We start from the raw sequence: 14,911 nt of genomic DNA, 5'->3' as shown, positions 1-14,911 counted from the left end.
TATAGACTGGGTTTTGAGGAACCAGGTCTAGTGGAAGATGCCTCTGCACACGGCCATGGCAGGGGAGTTGGAGCTAGGTGATCTTTAAGGTTCCCTTCAACCCAAACTAATCTAGGATTCTGAGATTCAAAAGAATAATCCAGGCTAGGAAGGAAGAAACTGCTCCATTAGAAGAAGGATGCTCACAATGTTTCTCCACTGACTACATCTTCTGCCCATGTCATAACTGCATGAGAGAGCATGAAGACGAGTTCTTAAACGCCGCCAAATTCATTTTGTATTTTAGAAAAGTGAACTCACGTGCCAACATTTAGTTTCAGAATACACAAGGATTATGTGATTAGAATCCCACTGGCTTGTTGGGAGGATTCAGCAAGATAACTACAAATTACTTAGAGGGCTAGTGTCAAAAGGACTTCTGTACTTATTTAGCCTCTGCTCTAGATTACTGACCCACTTATGAAGAGCTAAGCAGTCCTGCTGTGCAATGCCAACACCCACTCCATCTGTTTGCTTCTGCTTTCTCAGAACCTCCATTAGTCTCGTAAGAAGTTGTGTTAATTACCACATGAGCAGCTTTTGTGTAGTACACACAGGATCAGCCTCCCTTCGTGTGCAGTCACCTTGACAAACAGCACAGGAGCGGAATAAACCTGATTCAGCACAATTATCAATGACACACATTTCTGAGTAGGTGATTTAATACAACTTTTGTTCAAGCTGCTTCTCAGTTTTGTGAAAAGTCTGTGGGAGTTTCGATGCTTTAGGTTTCAATGATGAAAAAGTATACTAGAGTTTAACACTGTATCAAATCTCTGGAAATCTCCCAGGGGACCAGAAATTTCTGAAACTGCAAATGAAACTTTTTTTTAAGCAATAATGCAATAGTGACAAACAGAAGCATTCCACGACAGTTGTTGATATCTGCACCAAATTAAAAACAGTAGTAAGTAAAACTAAAGCTAACTAATAAACCAACACACACAAAAACCCTCCCCAAGCAGAACAACATTTGGAAAGCTAGCCCAGCTGTCACATCAGAACTGCATCTCAGCAGCTTGGCACCACAAACTTCCTGCTGACTAGTAAGGAAAAAAGTTTCAAATTCAGCATTTTATTATTTATCCCTGCTGATCTGCAGATCTTTAAGACATTCATTAAAGCGGGTCTCAAGCAGTGGTTTCATTAACTTACTAAATCCAAGAACAGAATCTCCAAGAAGTTATTACAGTACCGAGTTGACATTCATTATTTCTTGGGAACCCAAACTACTGCTGTCAAAGTGAAGTAATATCAACAATACAAAACCCAGCTATGAAATTAAAAAATTCTGTATGGCACTGCTGGCAGCCCTGATATCACCCTGCCCCTTAGTGCCAAAACAATTTTTTAATTTAAAATTAAGCCCTGTATAATAGCCAACACCAACAGAAAAACTCTTCCTGCCTAACTCTGAAGGTACTCAAGAGGAGCAAATCCAGGTCCAGTTCTTTTTAAAGCTGAGTGGAGGACAGAGAACAGCAAGAACTGATAGTCACAGAATATCTGTATTCCATTTTAAAGAATTATTTACTATGTCTGCTTTAGCACAAAACGTCATACAAGCATACTCTACTATGAGTAGACTAGAGTCTACTCAAAAATAATAATGTATTAAAATACTGTTTGTTATCTTCTAACAAAATTCACTGTAAACATCTCTTTTTCTGAAATAACAATATCTACTGTTTCAGTATCCTTGAAGGAGGGCTCTATAAAATCCAAGAGCTCTAGAACCTAAGTACACATTTTTATATTGTGTTTAACTTGTGTCATATGAAACAACTTCCAATTAAGCACCTCATCTGAGTCTCAGTAAAGACTTGCTAAATACACAGAGTCATCTCAAGAAACATAAAACCTTACAGGTTCCAATCTTAGTCTGCTGATAATACAGTAAGACAAGAAAGCACTAATATTTTTGAATCTATTGTTTCCATCTGGCAAAAGGAGAAAGCAGAAGGCAAAACCAGAAATTTTTGGGTATATTCTAGGGAAGAAAATACAAGCAGAGTGCAGCATTAGAAACACAATGTGAAGAGAAAAAGAAAAATAAGAATTAAAATAGTCAGTTATTCAGGGTATAGTCATGATTTTCCCAGACAGCTGTGTCAAATCGAAAACAGAATGCTGAAACCATTATCAGATAACAGCTACAACACATTTGATATATGGAATCATTAGTGACACCAGTCAAATCTAGCTTGCACTATGATTAATACAAAGTTTGAAAGTAGCTAGGATGAATGCGCTAATACAGAAATGAAGTTCATAAACCAGATGTAGCTCCTCTCCCCTATAAATAACTTTAGCATCAAGTGACTTAAGTGCCCAGAAAAGTGAAACTGTCTAACTTTTTCATGGAAAACACACCTGTGAAGTGATTTGATACTTCTGTCACACACAATGAGCTTGCCCAGGCACCCCAGTGGGATTTCAGTGCAGCATGAATCAAGTGCAGACTGCATTATACTTACAAACATAACCCTTGCTCTCGCACAGCAGTTGCTGTGAATTAAGCTGGGAAAGTCAAAGAGGTAGAATGCAAGTTGTTCATCTAAATCTTTATACATATCAGAAAAGCAATTCTAGAAATACCCCAAGTTATTAAGCAAAAAGTGTTTTCATTAAACAATAACAATAATTACAGTAAATAAACTGGTCTTCAGACAACTTGCCTCCAAAGATAAAATTTCCCTTCAAAAGGGAGAATGGAGGCAGCTTGTACCATTGAAACTAGCAGATAAAACTGAAAATAATTAGATTACTGAAGTGTTGACCAAGGAAAAACTAGTCTTTTGGTAATTTTTCAAGTAAAAGCATTGGCTCCAGCATGCTCCCCTCCCCAAGTATAGACAGGGTTATTAAATAAAAGCATAAGGCAGTGCTACAAACAAAGATGAGTGTTAAATATCATCAGAATGCACAAAAACAGGATCCTACATATCAATAAAAATTGTAACGAAATTGTGATTTCACAAAGCACGTGATTCCATTATAAGCAAGCACCGTATTAATCCAATACAGGTTTTAAATAATTTTAAAGAATCAAAAACATGCAACTACTTTTCAGTCATTTGTTCACAGAAGGTCTGAGCATCCATTTAGTAATTTCCTAAGTGGCTGTAACAATTTCAAACACAATAGCACTTACCTTGGTATTGTCACACATTTTGTATTGCAATTCTGAGTGGTAATTGCCTTCTCCAGCTCATCCAGCTGTCCTGTTTTCTTTAGCTTCTTGACCAAGCTTTTCACTGCTTTCTCACACCACTTCTCCTCCTGACCATTCTGCTCACCACCACCAGCCCCTGCAGTGCCACCAGCAGATTTTTTCCACCCCAGAAGTCTCTTCACAACTGGTGGAGTGAATGGCAATATGGACATGACTTCCACCAGAGAGGACACTCAGCAAGCAATGAATTGGAGATTCCCGCCTGATCCCTAAGAACACAAACCAAAACAAGAGACACGTTAGCACTGAGGTTCCACATGAATTAAATACCTGTCTGCCACAGGACCTTTCACTGCGAAATTCCAAAGGACACTGCATCCCAAAAAAAAACAACAAAAAAAAGATAAATAGCTCAGAAGTAGTCTGTATTGCAGTTAGGTACTTCATCAATAAAGATCAAGTTTGCTGCAGACTCTTCAACAGCTAACACAGACCAAGATTACTACTGGAATAGAAAATTAATTTTTTCTCAAGTCTTTCCTGACTAAAGCAAACTTCACCAAATACAGAAGGTAACTTGAGTCTAGCTTTGTACCTAGGCTAGCTGGTTTAAGTAAATTATTAATATTTTCCCCAAATGACTGACAAATTGCATATATATATATGCACGTTCTGCCCATCTCCAAATTAATTTAGCAGATGAAATTGTGCTTGGAAGGTGATTTAGTCATTATAGCTTGAGAGAAACCTTACAACAGCCAGTCATTTCACAAACCTTTTCTCATTTTGTCATGTTTTAAATAACTACCAGGTTTTTTTTACATGGGGAGACACCAATTTCAAATTTCCCCTAAGTCTAGTAATAAGCCTAGTCCCCTCTAAAATTCAGTGGTCTACAGATAATAAATACTCTCAGATGGCAGTCCTTAACATGAAGTCTTTCAAAATTCACTAAAGGAACAGTTAAAATCTTAGTTTGTCAGCATCAGGGTAGTAGAACTGTCTGTTTTCAATTTTAAAAGCCTTTCATTCAGTATAACTACCTGATCAGGATATTAATATAAAATGAAATATTAAAAAGGATGCTGAAACTGGAGCTATGTTTAGCATTCACTGCAATGTGCACTTCAAATAATTTAAAGAGAAATGATAGCCACTTAGGAAAAAGCATCTTGCTTTTGCAGCTTCCATTAGGCTGGTTTTAGGCATTAAAATAAAATACCTGAAATCAACAGGCAGACACAGCTGTTAGAAATTGCTCAAGGACATTAATGGTCCTATGGATGGAAGCATAGCTTTGAAGTCAAAAATTATTCTATTTCCAGGCAACAAATGGGTATTTGAACTCCAGAAAGTTCCCATATTCCCAAGCTGAGTAAGTTAGTTCAGTTGAAAATACCTTGTTTTAGCTAAAAGCTAACACTACCTTCAGGCTATTTGATTTGAGCTTTGAAGGCAGCTTATGTACCTCTCCAACCTGTACAGGCACACTCCTCACATCTATCCAAAATATACCAACTTCATCTCACTGAAGTGTCCCACCTGCACAACAGCATGATCCGAGGTACTGCAGCCTACAGCATTCATGGCTAATTTATGCCTTGTCACATTTTTGCACTCTCAGTGAGGGCCAAGTCAACAAACACTAGATTATATTCTACAGGTAATTTAAGTCATAACTTTGCAACTTCCACAAAACAGAACATTCAGTAGGCATGACATTTCAGATTCAAATAAATTACACCTCCATAAACCAGCTTCTCAGAGCACCCAAAAAATATGACAGAAGGGAGCAAAGTAGTTTTCTGGGGTCAGGGAGACAGAGGTGCTAATTAACAGGGCCCAAGATCAACACTGATAATTTTATGCAAGCCATTGAAAATACTCCATCCTAAACCACAGAATCACTGATTATTTTGAGAAGAGACTGTTAAAAATCATCTTGTTGCACCTTCTGCCATGGGCAGGGACACCTTCCCCTATCCCAGGCTGCTCAGAGCTCCATCCAACCTGACCTGCAACACTTCCAGGGACGGGGCAGCCACAACTTCTCTGAGCAACCTGTGCCAGGACCCAACCATCTCCAGAGGCAAGAATTTCTTCCTTATACCAAATCCAGACTAACCCTCTCTCAGTTTCAAACTACTGCACATTTTTTGTCTGTAGAGGCCCTGGTAAAAAGATAAAACATTCATTTTCACACAAGACTATAAAGAAATTATCTTCTTCCAGCAACATTAAATTATTACTGAATTGTCCCCAAAAACTCCAACTGATGGTTTTGCTGAGCATTGCATTGGAGGCCTGGCTACAGCAAACAAGAAAAATAAAACTCAATAGACAACATTTTTTAATGAAACACTGACTCAGACACTCAAGGTATAGTATGAAAAGGAGTCAAGCCAACACAACAGCTTTTTGCCACAGGAAGCCCAGTTCTCCTTCCTTTCTGTGGTACCACCACCTCAGCACCAGTGCTAATGCCCTTCCACAAAAATTCAGCTAGGTAAGAGTAAAAACCCATCAGTTTTCTGGGGGTTTTGCCAAGATAGTTCTCTTTTAAGCTCAAAAGCTGCTCACACATGGTACTGATGTACTACAAGTGATGTCAGATGAATTACAGGAGTGTGGAAAGAACTCCAGCCCCAGACTTCCACTGCAGCACTAGTGTTGACTGCATAGCTGGAAATGTGCTTTAATTTAAGTCATTTATTTTGGTGACAAAGCCAAGTTAAGCAGCCTGATATGTTCTGAACCATGTGAGGGCCTTGCAGTGAGAGACATTAGACCCCTAATGAGTACACCAAGCAGCTCCAAAGACTAAACAGGCAGGCTTGCGGCGCCTCCACTGGTTGAAGAATCACACTCAGTTTCTAAAGCAGCGAGCAGCAGTCCCTGGGAGCTTTATAAAAATACTTCAGCCTCTGAGCAAGGCCAGCACTGGGTGCTTCAGAGGCACACACAAGAAATTCAGAAAGACTGAACAAAAGGAGACAATCCCTTTGGCTTTTAAGACTTTGTTTCAAAAGAGCAGCAATTGATGTATAATACCTAAATATTAAATTCAGTGCTGACAGGTGTAGGCAATCAAGTACCACTATCATTGCTGATCCACACACCAATTCTTATCCTTATCTGAATACTTTCTGTTCTTTAGCTTCAAATTTGACACCTTTCAGTGCCACAGAATACTCCTTTGACTGTCAGCCTTATAAAACACAGACTTCAGAAAGGTCTCATTTACCACCAAGGCAGTAAATAGCCTCTTTTGGAGCCTATTCTTCCAGGCCCTCCAAACAGTCTCAATGCTTTTATCCAATTTTTCAGCTTTTAATACTCCCTGTGATGAGGTGCTCAATTTTGAAGTATTCTCTCCCCTAATAATGAAATAAAATTTTCTGTGTTCTCTGGTGGTTTGGTGTTTCTTTAATAAAGATTTGCCTTTCTCCTTCAAATACACATTGAGTAACTTAAATCATGGAGCACAAAAGAATTTAGAAATTCCATATATTTCATTTGAACTTTCACATTATTTTGACATACTCGGAGGAAAATAAATTTTTAAAAAAATCTCTTTCTACATTTCCAAATGACAGTAAGCGCAGACCTAACTAGTCAGAAATTTCTAGATACTACATTTTATTTTATACAGATTGGGCTCATCCAGCTTCTGCAGAAGATGTCAGAAAGCAAAAAACTGATATGTTACCTCCATGAAAATCAACTGTAAAAAACCCCAAAACACCAAGAGACACACTTAAAGAGGCCTTTCTAACAATTATTTTTTTGCAACTTTGCAGCTATTTAACAAAAACACAACATACATCACAGCTGCAGACTAGGAGTCTGGGAGGCTTAAACTAACTTCTTCCTTCTAGCTATTGTTTTGCCATGTCAGTGATTTGCCAGGAGTTATCAATAAGAATTTCAGTAAGTTATTCCAGTAGTGACCCTGTATCTTTCAAAGGGTGAGCAGAGAGAATGTGACACAAGTAGGACAGGGACTTCATTCAGCTTAACACTTCAGCCTATTGTGATGAGTACTCACATGGGAGTATTTCAACCAGCTTAATTTATGAAAAAAAGGCACTCTGCTCCAAGCCTAGAGAAGACAGTGCAAACTGCAAGGCACGAGTGGGCTGAATTATGAGCAATTTGGATAAAAGGAGATTTTGCAGTGAAAATGCAGCCATGGTGCAGCCAGCCCAGTGCTACCATGGCTCCTAAGGTGGCAAAAGGACATGCTATTCAAGGAAAGCATGTGAACCTGTTTTCTGCAGTCCACTCTCCTCATAATCCTTCAGCAATTTAAACTGTTACAAAATTGAAGGCTACATCGCTACTTTCTCCCACCAGAAGCAATTTATGGACTTGCTGTCCCACAAATCCATCTAACCACCTTTTAAACATGCCTTCACAACCTCTTGTGGCAGACTGCACCAGTATTTAAGTGCCCACTGTTAGAAAAACTACTTCTAGTAATTTAATTAATTCCCTTCCTAGTTTCAGAAAGTCAGTCTTGTTCTACCACTGAAAACTTTGCTGACTACTTGCATTCATCGGGCGTGCAAGCTTCACGACTCTGTACACGAGAATCACGTTCCTCCCTCAAATAAGAGGGCTCTCAGCCTCTCCTCACAAAGAAACTATCTGAACACAGCTCACACAGTTTGGGATGTTCCCCTGGACAGAGACCAAGCCTGAAAGCTTTACTTCTTCATTAAATTAATTTCAAGTACTTGAAGACACTGTATAAGGACTAATCCAAGGACCACAGAAAAATATTGTATCAGCCTAACGTTATCCTTGCATTTATTCATTTTGTCATATTATCCTAAAGCTCTCAACATTATAATTTAAATATAAAGCATAAAGACAGAAATTTACACCTCACGAGGAACTGGAGATAGAAGGCAGGGTGCACGTGTCTGCTGCAGAACATCTGTCAGGAGCTCAAACAAACATAAGGATCCCTAGACCTGCATTGATCATTCTAAATATACCCACCCAGATGGTATCAGAAACACCTTGTTTACATCAATGGGTTTAGGAGTCACTGTTAAAGCTCATTTTTGACCAGCAAATCCCATTTCTATTCATCAATTATAACTTTTACCTTCAAACGGATACAGTAATAGAAGAAGCTTTGATCTTTTAAAGAACAATAATTGCATACACTGCCACTGCTGACACTTGCCTCTTGCTAGAAACATTCCTCTAGATTTTTGCCTGGTACACATTCTTCATCCACTAAAAAAAAATAATAAAACATGTTTTTTCCCCAAATGCACATAGAACACAATCTTTACCAATGCTGCGAGAAACATTTCCACATTGCTAAAATGGCTTCAGATTAACTACATGCTGAATATGTAACATCCCCTCTTACTTGAAGTGTTTTTTTTGTGATTCCCTCGTAGTTTAGAGCCAACCTCCTCAAAAAACTGAGTACTCACAGCTTTTGCTTTTAAAAGGAGCTCAGATGTGCTTCACCATCACTGACTCTTTGCACCATGACCCCTTTGCTCCCTTCTGCTGAGGCCCAATGGCATGGCCCAAATTTGATCTTTATTTCCTTCCTGTGCACTACCTCCAATATCCACTACAAGACACCAAGATTCAGGGACTCTCTGAGTAACTGCAGAGAGATTTTCAGGATCCCTTCCCAAGCTCAACTGTAGTTGAACTAGTAGTACCAAGTCAGCATAAAACTTCTATTTCAGCCCTTTCCATCCCGGTCCATCTCCAGAATGTGCCTTCAAACTGCAGCTAGGGATACTCAAGGGAGTACTCACTGTTACCCAGAAAGGTACAAAAGTTCCTTTAGATTGCTGGAACACAGAGAGCCATGTGCTGTTACTCCCAACAGATTAAGACTGGAAGAGCTACAAATTGCCTAACTTTGGTGGTATTTGTTTCATCTCTGCCCCCGCAGCATATCTCTCCTCCCTGATGCACACATGTTTCTATAGTTGGTCAAACAGTGTCATAGTTGGCAACTCCTAAAGTCAAAGTTTGAGTCATGTCTACTATTATTCCATTCTACTGTGGTTCTCTGGAACAAGTATTAAATATTAAGCCCATGATCCCAGCAATAACTAAGCACAAAAGATGAAGAAAACCTTAAGGGCAGCATACTAGCAGACTGAAATCTTCAAGGGAGATTTTCCTTTCCTGAGTGTCTGGAACATACTATAAACACACTGGTGCTACCAAAAATATCAAGTGATTTCTGGCTAATTTATTCTAAAGCCTTATGCAACATATTTCATATCAGTCTGCTTATTCATCTTAAACTTGAAATAAAGAAATCTGATCTCTCCTGGTTTTACTAGAAGTATTCTGGCTTAGAAGAATTTCATTTGCAAGAGCTCTTCTGAAATAAAGAGGACAGAAGTTAAGCTCCCGAGGAAAGAAGATCGAGGAAAATAATTTGTGGTATTTGAGAGAAAGTCTACAAGCTCATTTCCTCCCTATTTTAGTCCCATTTTTGGGATTTTTTAAAAGGCAATGTATTTTTCATTAATCCTGGAATCTGGAAAAGATTCTTTATCAATTTCACCAAGTGCACAATGTGCACCTGAATTCAGTATGAACTTCAAACTAAAATCAAAGTCAATCTTTTACATTTGAGATAGAATACGCTCTAGCTTAAATCACTCAGTGGAAAGGACAAGGGGCATCTATTGCCCTCACCACTCCTCAAGAAACTGCCTTTCAGGATTCCAGAAGGGCTAACTCTTTCATTTCCTACAGACAGACGTCTGGTTTTGTGATACCCTTCTGAAGAACCACCACCAGAGAAAGTGGTACAGTGCTCATTCCTACTGCTCATTCATTCACACTCAGGTCAGAGCAGGGCAGTATTCCCTTACTGGGGTTTGGGTGTTAGGGTTTCTTTTGGGGTTTTGCCTTTGGAAGGGGAGTTCAGCCCCACTGAGCAATGCCCTCAGACTCCAGTTTAGGTTTTCAACAATCAGCTCAGTAGGGGAGGCAGCTCTGGAGAGCTCCCATCCCAAGGAGCTCTGGCCAGCAAGATCAAGGTCCTGGTTCTGTTTTGATACAGGCTGATGAAGTTCAAGGCATGACACTTGTGAGGGAAGGAGGGAGCAAAGGGATTTCCTCCTCTGGGCCAGCTTTAGAGTGAGAAACTGAAACATGCCTATACAGAGACTCAATTCACACATATTTTTAAGTTTACCACACTCTAGTATTGCAATGCATCTTGAAATTCTACATAACTATACTCATTGAAAACACAGTTACTCACCTATCATGACTGTGTATCTCACCCACTCCATGAAGTCTGTTTATGAATCAAATGAGAAAACTCAAATTTCTCATAGAGCTAAACAAGCATGATAATGATCTTAAAAAAGCTTGGGAAGCTGGATTTTTCTTCAATTACTACGGGCTACCTCAAATTGTAGCCAATGCAGTAATGAAAAGGTGTGTTGCTATTAAAAAATTAGCACTCCATCTAACACATGCACTCCTGGCACACTAAAATTGCCTGCATGAGAAGGAAGAGTTGCTAATTTTATTGACCTTTGATTAAACTACTGGAGGGCCCAATGTATTTTAGCAACTCTTAAAATTGCAGAAGAGGAAAACTTCCACAACTGTAGCTGGCCAATCCACCTGTCTCTACAAAGATGCAAAATTCCTCCACTTATTCAATATTATGAACAACATCGGAGTACTGCTTCTTGAAACTCAAAGGACATTAACAGCCCCAGAAAAGCTGTGACTAAGCACTCCAAAACACAGCAGTTTAAGCCCTTCTCACCTCATTAATTTTAACTAAAATTTTCCATGTGCAACAGGCAAGTGTCAGCTTCATTATTTTAGAAAATAAATATTCCTGGGCTAAATTTGACAGGAATATTCACAGAGCTGCTATCAGTTACCTAGGTACCTGCTTCAGTTTATAGCTTAGCAGCTCCTCCACTTTGTTAAAGCCCAAACAACTGCATTTAACAATTAGTTAATGCAAGTTCACTTTCAATAGAGGCCTAGTGCTCCTCAGACAAGCCAGCCCCCGCTCCCTTGATAAGCAGGGTTCCATTATGTTATATATCTATCTGATGTTAATCTCCTCTTGCTCCAGGGTTTTAAACCAAGCTCGAGCCCCAGACTAAACTGATGGGAGACTCTGGAGCTCCCCTCTTGGGGTCTCTGCTTGGTCTTTCCTCACACTGTGGCTGTCAAACACATAATCAGAGTAAAAAGTCATCTCGAATGAAGGCTGCAATGTTTGCAATGGAGTTGCTGTTACTGCAAGTGGAGAGGAATGTTTAGGAAGGTTTTCTGCAGTGGCCAATTTCTTCTAGCCCAGAGAGTATTGAGCACAGGGCTGCCTGTACTCTCCATTCTATTACAAAAACCTAATCCCATCGCATGACCTGCAGCAATTCAGTTTAACAAATCAACAATTACAAATATTTTGGCAAAGTAAGCTTAGGTATTGTTTGCCTCTCGGCACAGTTCACAACCAGTTTATGGCTTTATGATAAAAGTCATTAAATCCAATCTGAAAAGCAGAATTTACAGCTCACTTAGCAAGTCAGGCCCATAAATGGATGCTTTCAATTACAGGGCATTTACATGCACAACCATTAAGGCAGCACTGAATACATTTGAAAACTCTGGAATACTTTTTATAATAATTAAAACTTTGCGTACTGTTCTTTATACAAACAAAACTTAGGAATTTGCTTCAGTCTCAAGCAGAGCTCAGATTCATTGTTGCCCAGAACATACTACAAAGCCTGTTCTCCCAGTACTTTTGTGGGAAAGGGATTAGAGAGATGGAAACAAGGTTTGTTTTTTAAAGTTGCCCTCAGTAGCAGGGAGGTTTTTTTTGAGCTCCAATAAACTCAATTATATCAACTGGTGCTCAAGACTTCTGAAAGATCAAGTGGAACAGGAAGATGGAGGAGGAGAGCCTTTCATTTGGAGATTCACTGTGCAATTCCAGGGTATTTGATTTTGTTGGTCAATCTAGCTGCTGGGTGGAAGGAAACAAGAGAACAGTTCAGAGACCAAATCTTGAACCTCATTTTTTCAATTGCTTCAATTGTCCTGTTTCTTTTATTGTTAAACAAAACCTCAGGAAAGCTGATGAATTCTTCTCCAAGGTTCTGTCATGCACATCCAGCCTCTTCAATTAAAAAAAATGGATCTTCAACCACTTACACCCCTTTTGTTGACTGTGTCTCTGACCCACACAACTGCAGAACAACAACCAGCTGCCAGGTTACTCTTTTCAACACCCCAAGATGCTGCTCAACATATGCTCAGACTCATCTTCAAGTGGAAACCACCTTAAACAAGAACCTCCCCTTCCACTTCTTCAAGGCATTTGTAACTAATGTTATCTTTCATCATGACAGTGCTAAGCAAAGGGGGGAAGGGACTTCACAGACACCTCCTTTACCCACCCTCTCATCCCCCCCGAATTCACCGGAGCTTGTAAACGTTAGAAGTTTGAAAGCTGTGCCTCAGAAGGGGCACACAAACAGCCCACTCACGCACCGACACCTCGACAAAGCATGAGAAAATCTAAACAAGCAACCTCGCTCTGCTGCAGGCCCCTCACCTCAGCCAGAGGGTGTTTCTTTTCCAGCCTGGAGAACAGAGCAGCGCTAATCAGTCCCTCGGTGCAGAGGCCAGCCCCCACAGCAGCAATGCCATGAATCCCTTTGGAAGCACAGCTCTCCAGGCTAAGACAGAGCACTCGAGAAGAGACAAACCTGCTGTTATCTGCGGTCTCCTAACAAGCTGTTATTACAGACCTCTCACTGCCAATGGAATCTAAACCCTTTGCACCCCTGGACTGTGACAGCATGAGCTCCACACACAACACACACAGGCTGCAGGTTTTTGGAGACACTTGCTTTGGCAAGCCCAGTAAACAAACTTTTTCCTAATGCTATCCCACTCACAAGCATTTGAAAAGAGCACAACACACGTGTTGGGTTTTTCTCAGTCATAAACTGTGATGGACAACCGAAGAGACACAAGACCAGCCTGCAGCCTGAATCCCAGCTGTTAAACAGCTCTCCACAATCATCACAAGGGCTCTTCACTCATTCACACGCTTTTTTCCGTTCTTTTATTTCCCCAGAGTGAGCACTAAAAGACCACGCTGCATTGCACTTCTCTTCCCTTCCACTCTCCACAAATTGTAAAAAAACAAAACAAAAAACCCTACAAACAGGAACTCCTCAACTCTGCAGCAACAACACCAACCACTTGCCCTTATCACGACAGAGCTTCCCCCGTGCACTTATCGAGACAGATGAGACATTACGAGGTTGTGTTTGTTTACAAACAACACCCAGGGATGGAGCTGCCACAGCTCCTCTGGGCAGCCCGTGTCAGCACCTCACCACTCTCACAGGGAGGAATTTCTCCCCAGTATCCCACCTACCCCTGCCCTCTGACAATACGCAGGTTGCTGCAGCATTGAAGGCGTGAATTAAACCAGTGAATAAAATCTCGAGTCCTGCCTCACGTGGGCTGTGTGTATTTTACACCCGCGGCTCTACAGACAAGGAGAGGGGACAGACAAAAGGGTGAGGCGAGGCCTCGCCATCCCAAACACAAACTCCTAGCTCCAAACACAACCCCTCACCCCACACCGCTCCTAACTTGCCCCTCCAAAACTCCACGGAGTTCCGCACACTTAACCCCGACTGCACGTCCAGGAGGCACAGAGGGGTGTCCTGAGCAGCGCTAAGAGCTGGACGCGATGATCCTCGCGGGTCCCTTCCAGCTCGGCATATTCTGCGGACCCCTGCAAGGAAAACACACCGGGCACGGAGGGAGGGAGCGGGGGAGAGAGGGAGCGGCACAACTTCTTTATTCCTCCCTCCCCTCACCCACACACACACACACACACACACACACACACACACACAAACGGGCGGCACAGCGCGGCCCTCCCACCACAGCCCGGGGGTAATGCCGGCGGGAGCGGGATAACCAAGCCCGGGTCCCACCACAACAAAAAGGGCGAGGGCGTAGGGAGGCGCCCCCGGCCCCGCCGGGACCAGGCCCGGACGGTTCCTCACGGCCCGCACAGCGCCAGCGGAGCGACCCTGCCCATGGGGCAGGACCCCGGGCCCGGCACCCACCAGCACCTACCGGGAGCCACCAGGATCCGCCGAGAGCCACAGCTCCTTCCCCTCCTTCTTCCTCCTCTCCCCTTCCTTATCCTCCTCCGTCTCCCCGAGTGCTGTGCGGCCGCCGCCTCTTCCCTCAGCGTTACCTCCTCTGAGGACCCGCCCCCCGAGCCGCCCCGCCCCCGCCGCTGGGCGGGGAGGCCGCCCATTGGCCTCATTTATCTTTTCTTTAAAGAGCCGCGCTGCTATTGGTTTAAGGGTCTGATTGGCAGACAGAATCACCAATGGAGTACCCTGAGCGTTAAAAAAAAAAAAGACAAGGGAAGGGGAGTGGAAGAAACAGGCGTGAGGCGAAGGGAGGCGGGTCGAGGTCGCAGCGCTCATTGGTTGGCTCTGCTGTCAATCGCAGCGCGCGCGCCCGCCGCGGGAGGCTGATCGGCGCGCGCCGGAGGTTTGGATGAGCTGCAGCAGCGCAGCCGCAGTGCGGCGCCCCCGCTCCGTATCCTTCCGCGGTGGGCACGCTGGGAGCGGAGAAAGAGTGCATCGATTCCCGGCGGGAATTGCCACT

General features: G+C 42.1%; 1 protein-coding gene across 5 annotated transcripts in view; it reads right to left on the bottom strand.

Moving 5' to 3' along the window:
- SMAD2 (SMAD family member 2) overlaps positions 1–14,503 on the bottom strand; it is a 50,009-nt gene extending 35,506 nt beyond the window's left edge. For all 5 annotated transcript variants that reach the window (XM_063181285.1, XM_063181288.1, XM_063181286.1 and 2 more), the window contains exons 1-2: positions 14,366–14,503; positions 3,194–3,483 (exon numbers count right to left, since the gene is read on the bottom strand). In XM_063181285.1, the coding sequence (XP_063037355.1) occupies positions 3,194–3,426 (233 nt within the window). In that variant the 5' untranslated portion in view covers positions 3,427–3,483; positions 14,366–14,503. The remainder of the gene's footprint in view (positions 1–3,193; positions 3,484–14,365) is intronic.
- Between the last annotated feature and the right edge of the window lie 408 nt (positions 14,504–14,911).

The sequence above is a fragment of the Melospiza melodia genome, chromosome Z, assembly GCF_035770615.1.
Source record: "Melospiza melodia melodia isolate bMelMel2 chromosome Z, bMelMel2.pri, whole genome shotgun sequence".
Lineage (NCBI taxonomy): Eukaryota > Metazoa > Chordata > Aves > Passeriformes > Passerellidae > Melospiza > Melospiza melodia.
Note: the sequence above shows the minus strand (reverse complement) of the source record. Positions and strands in the feature narration are given on the sequence as shown.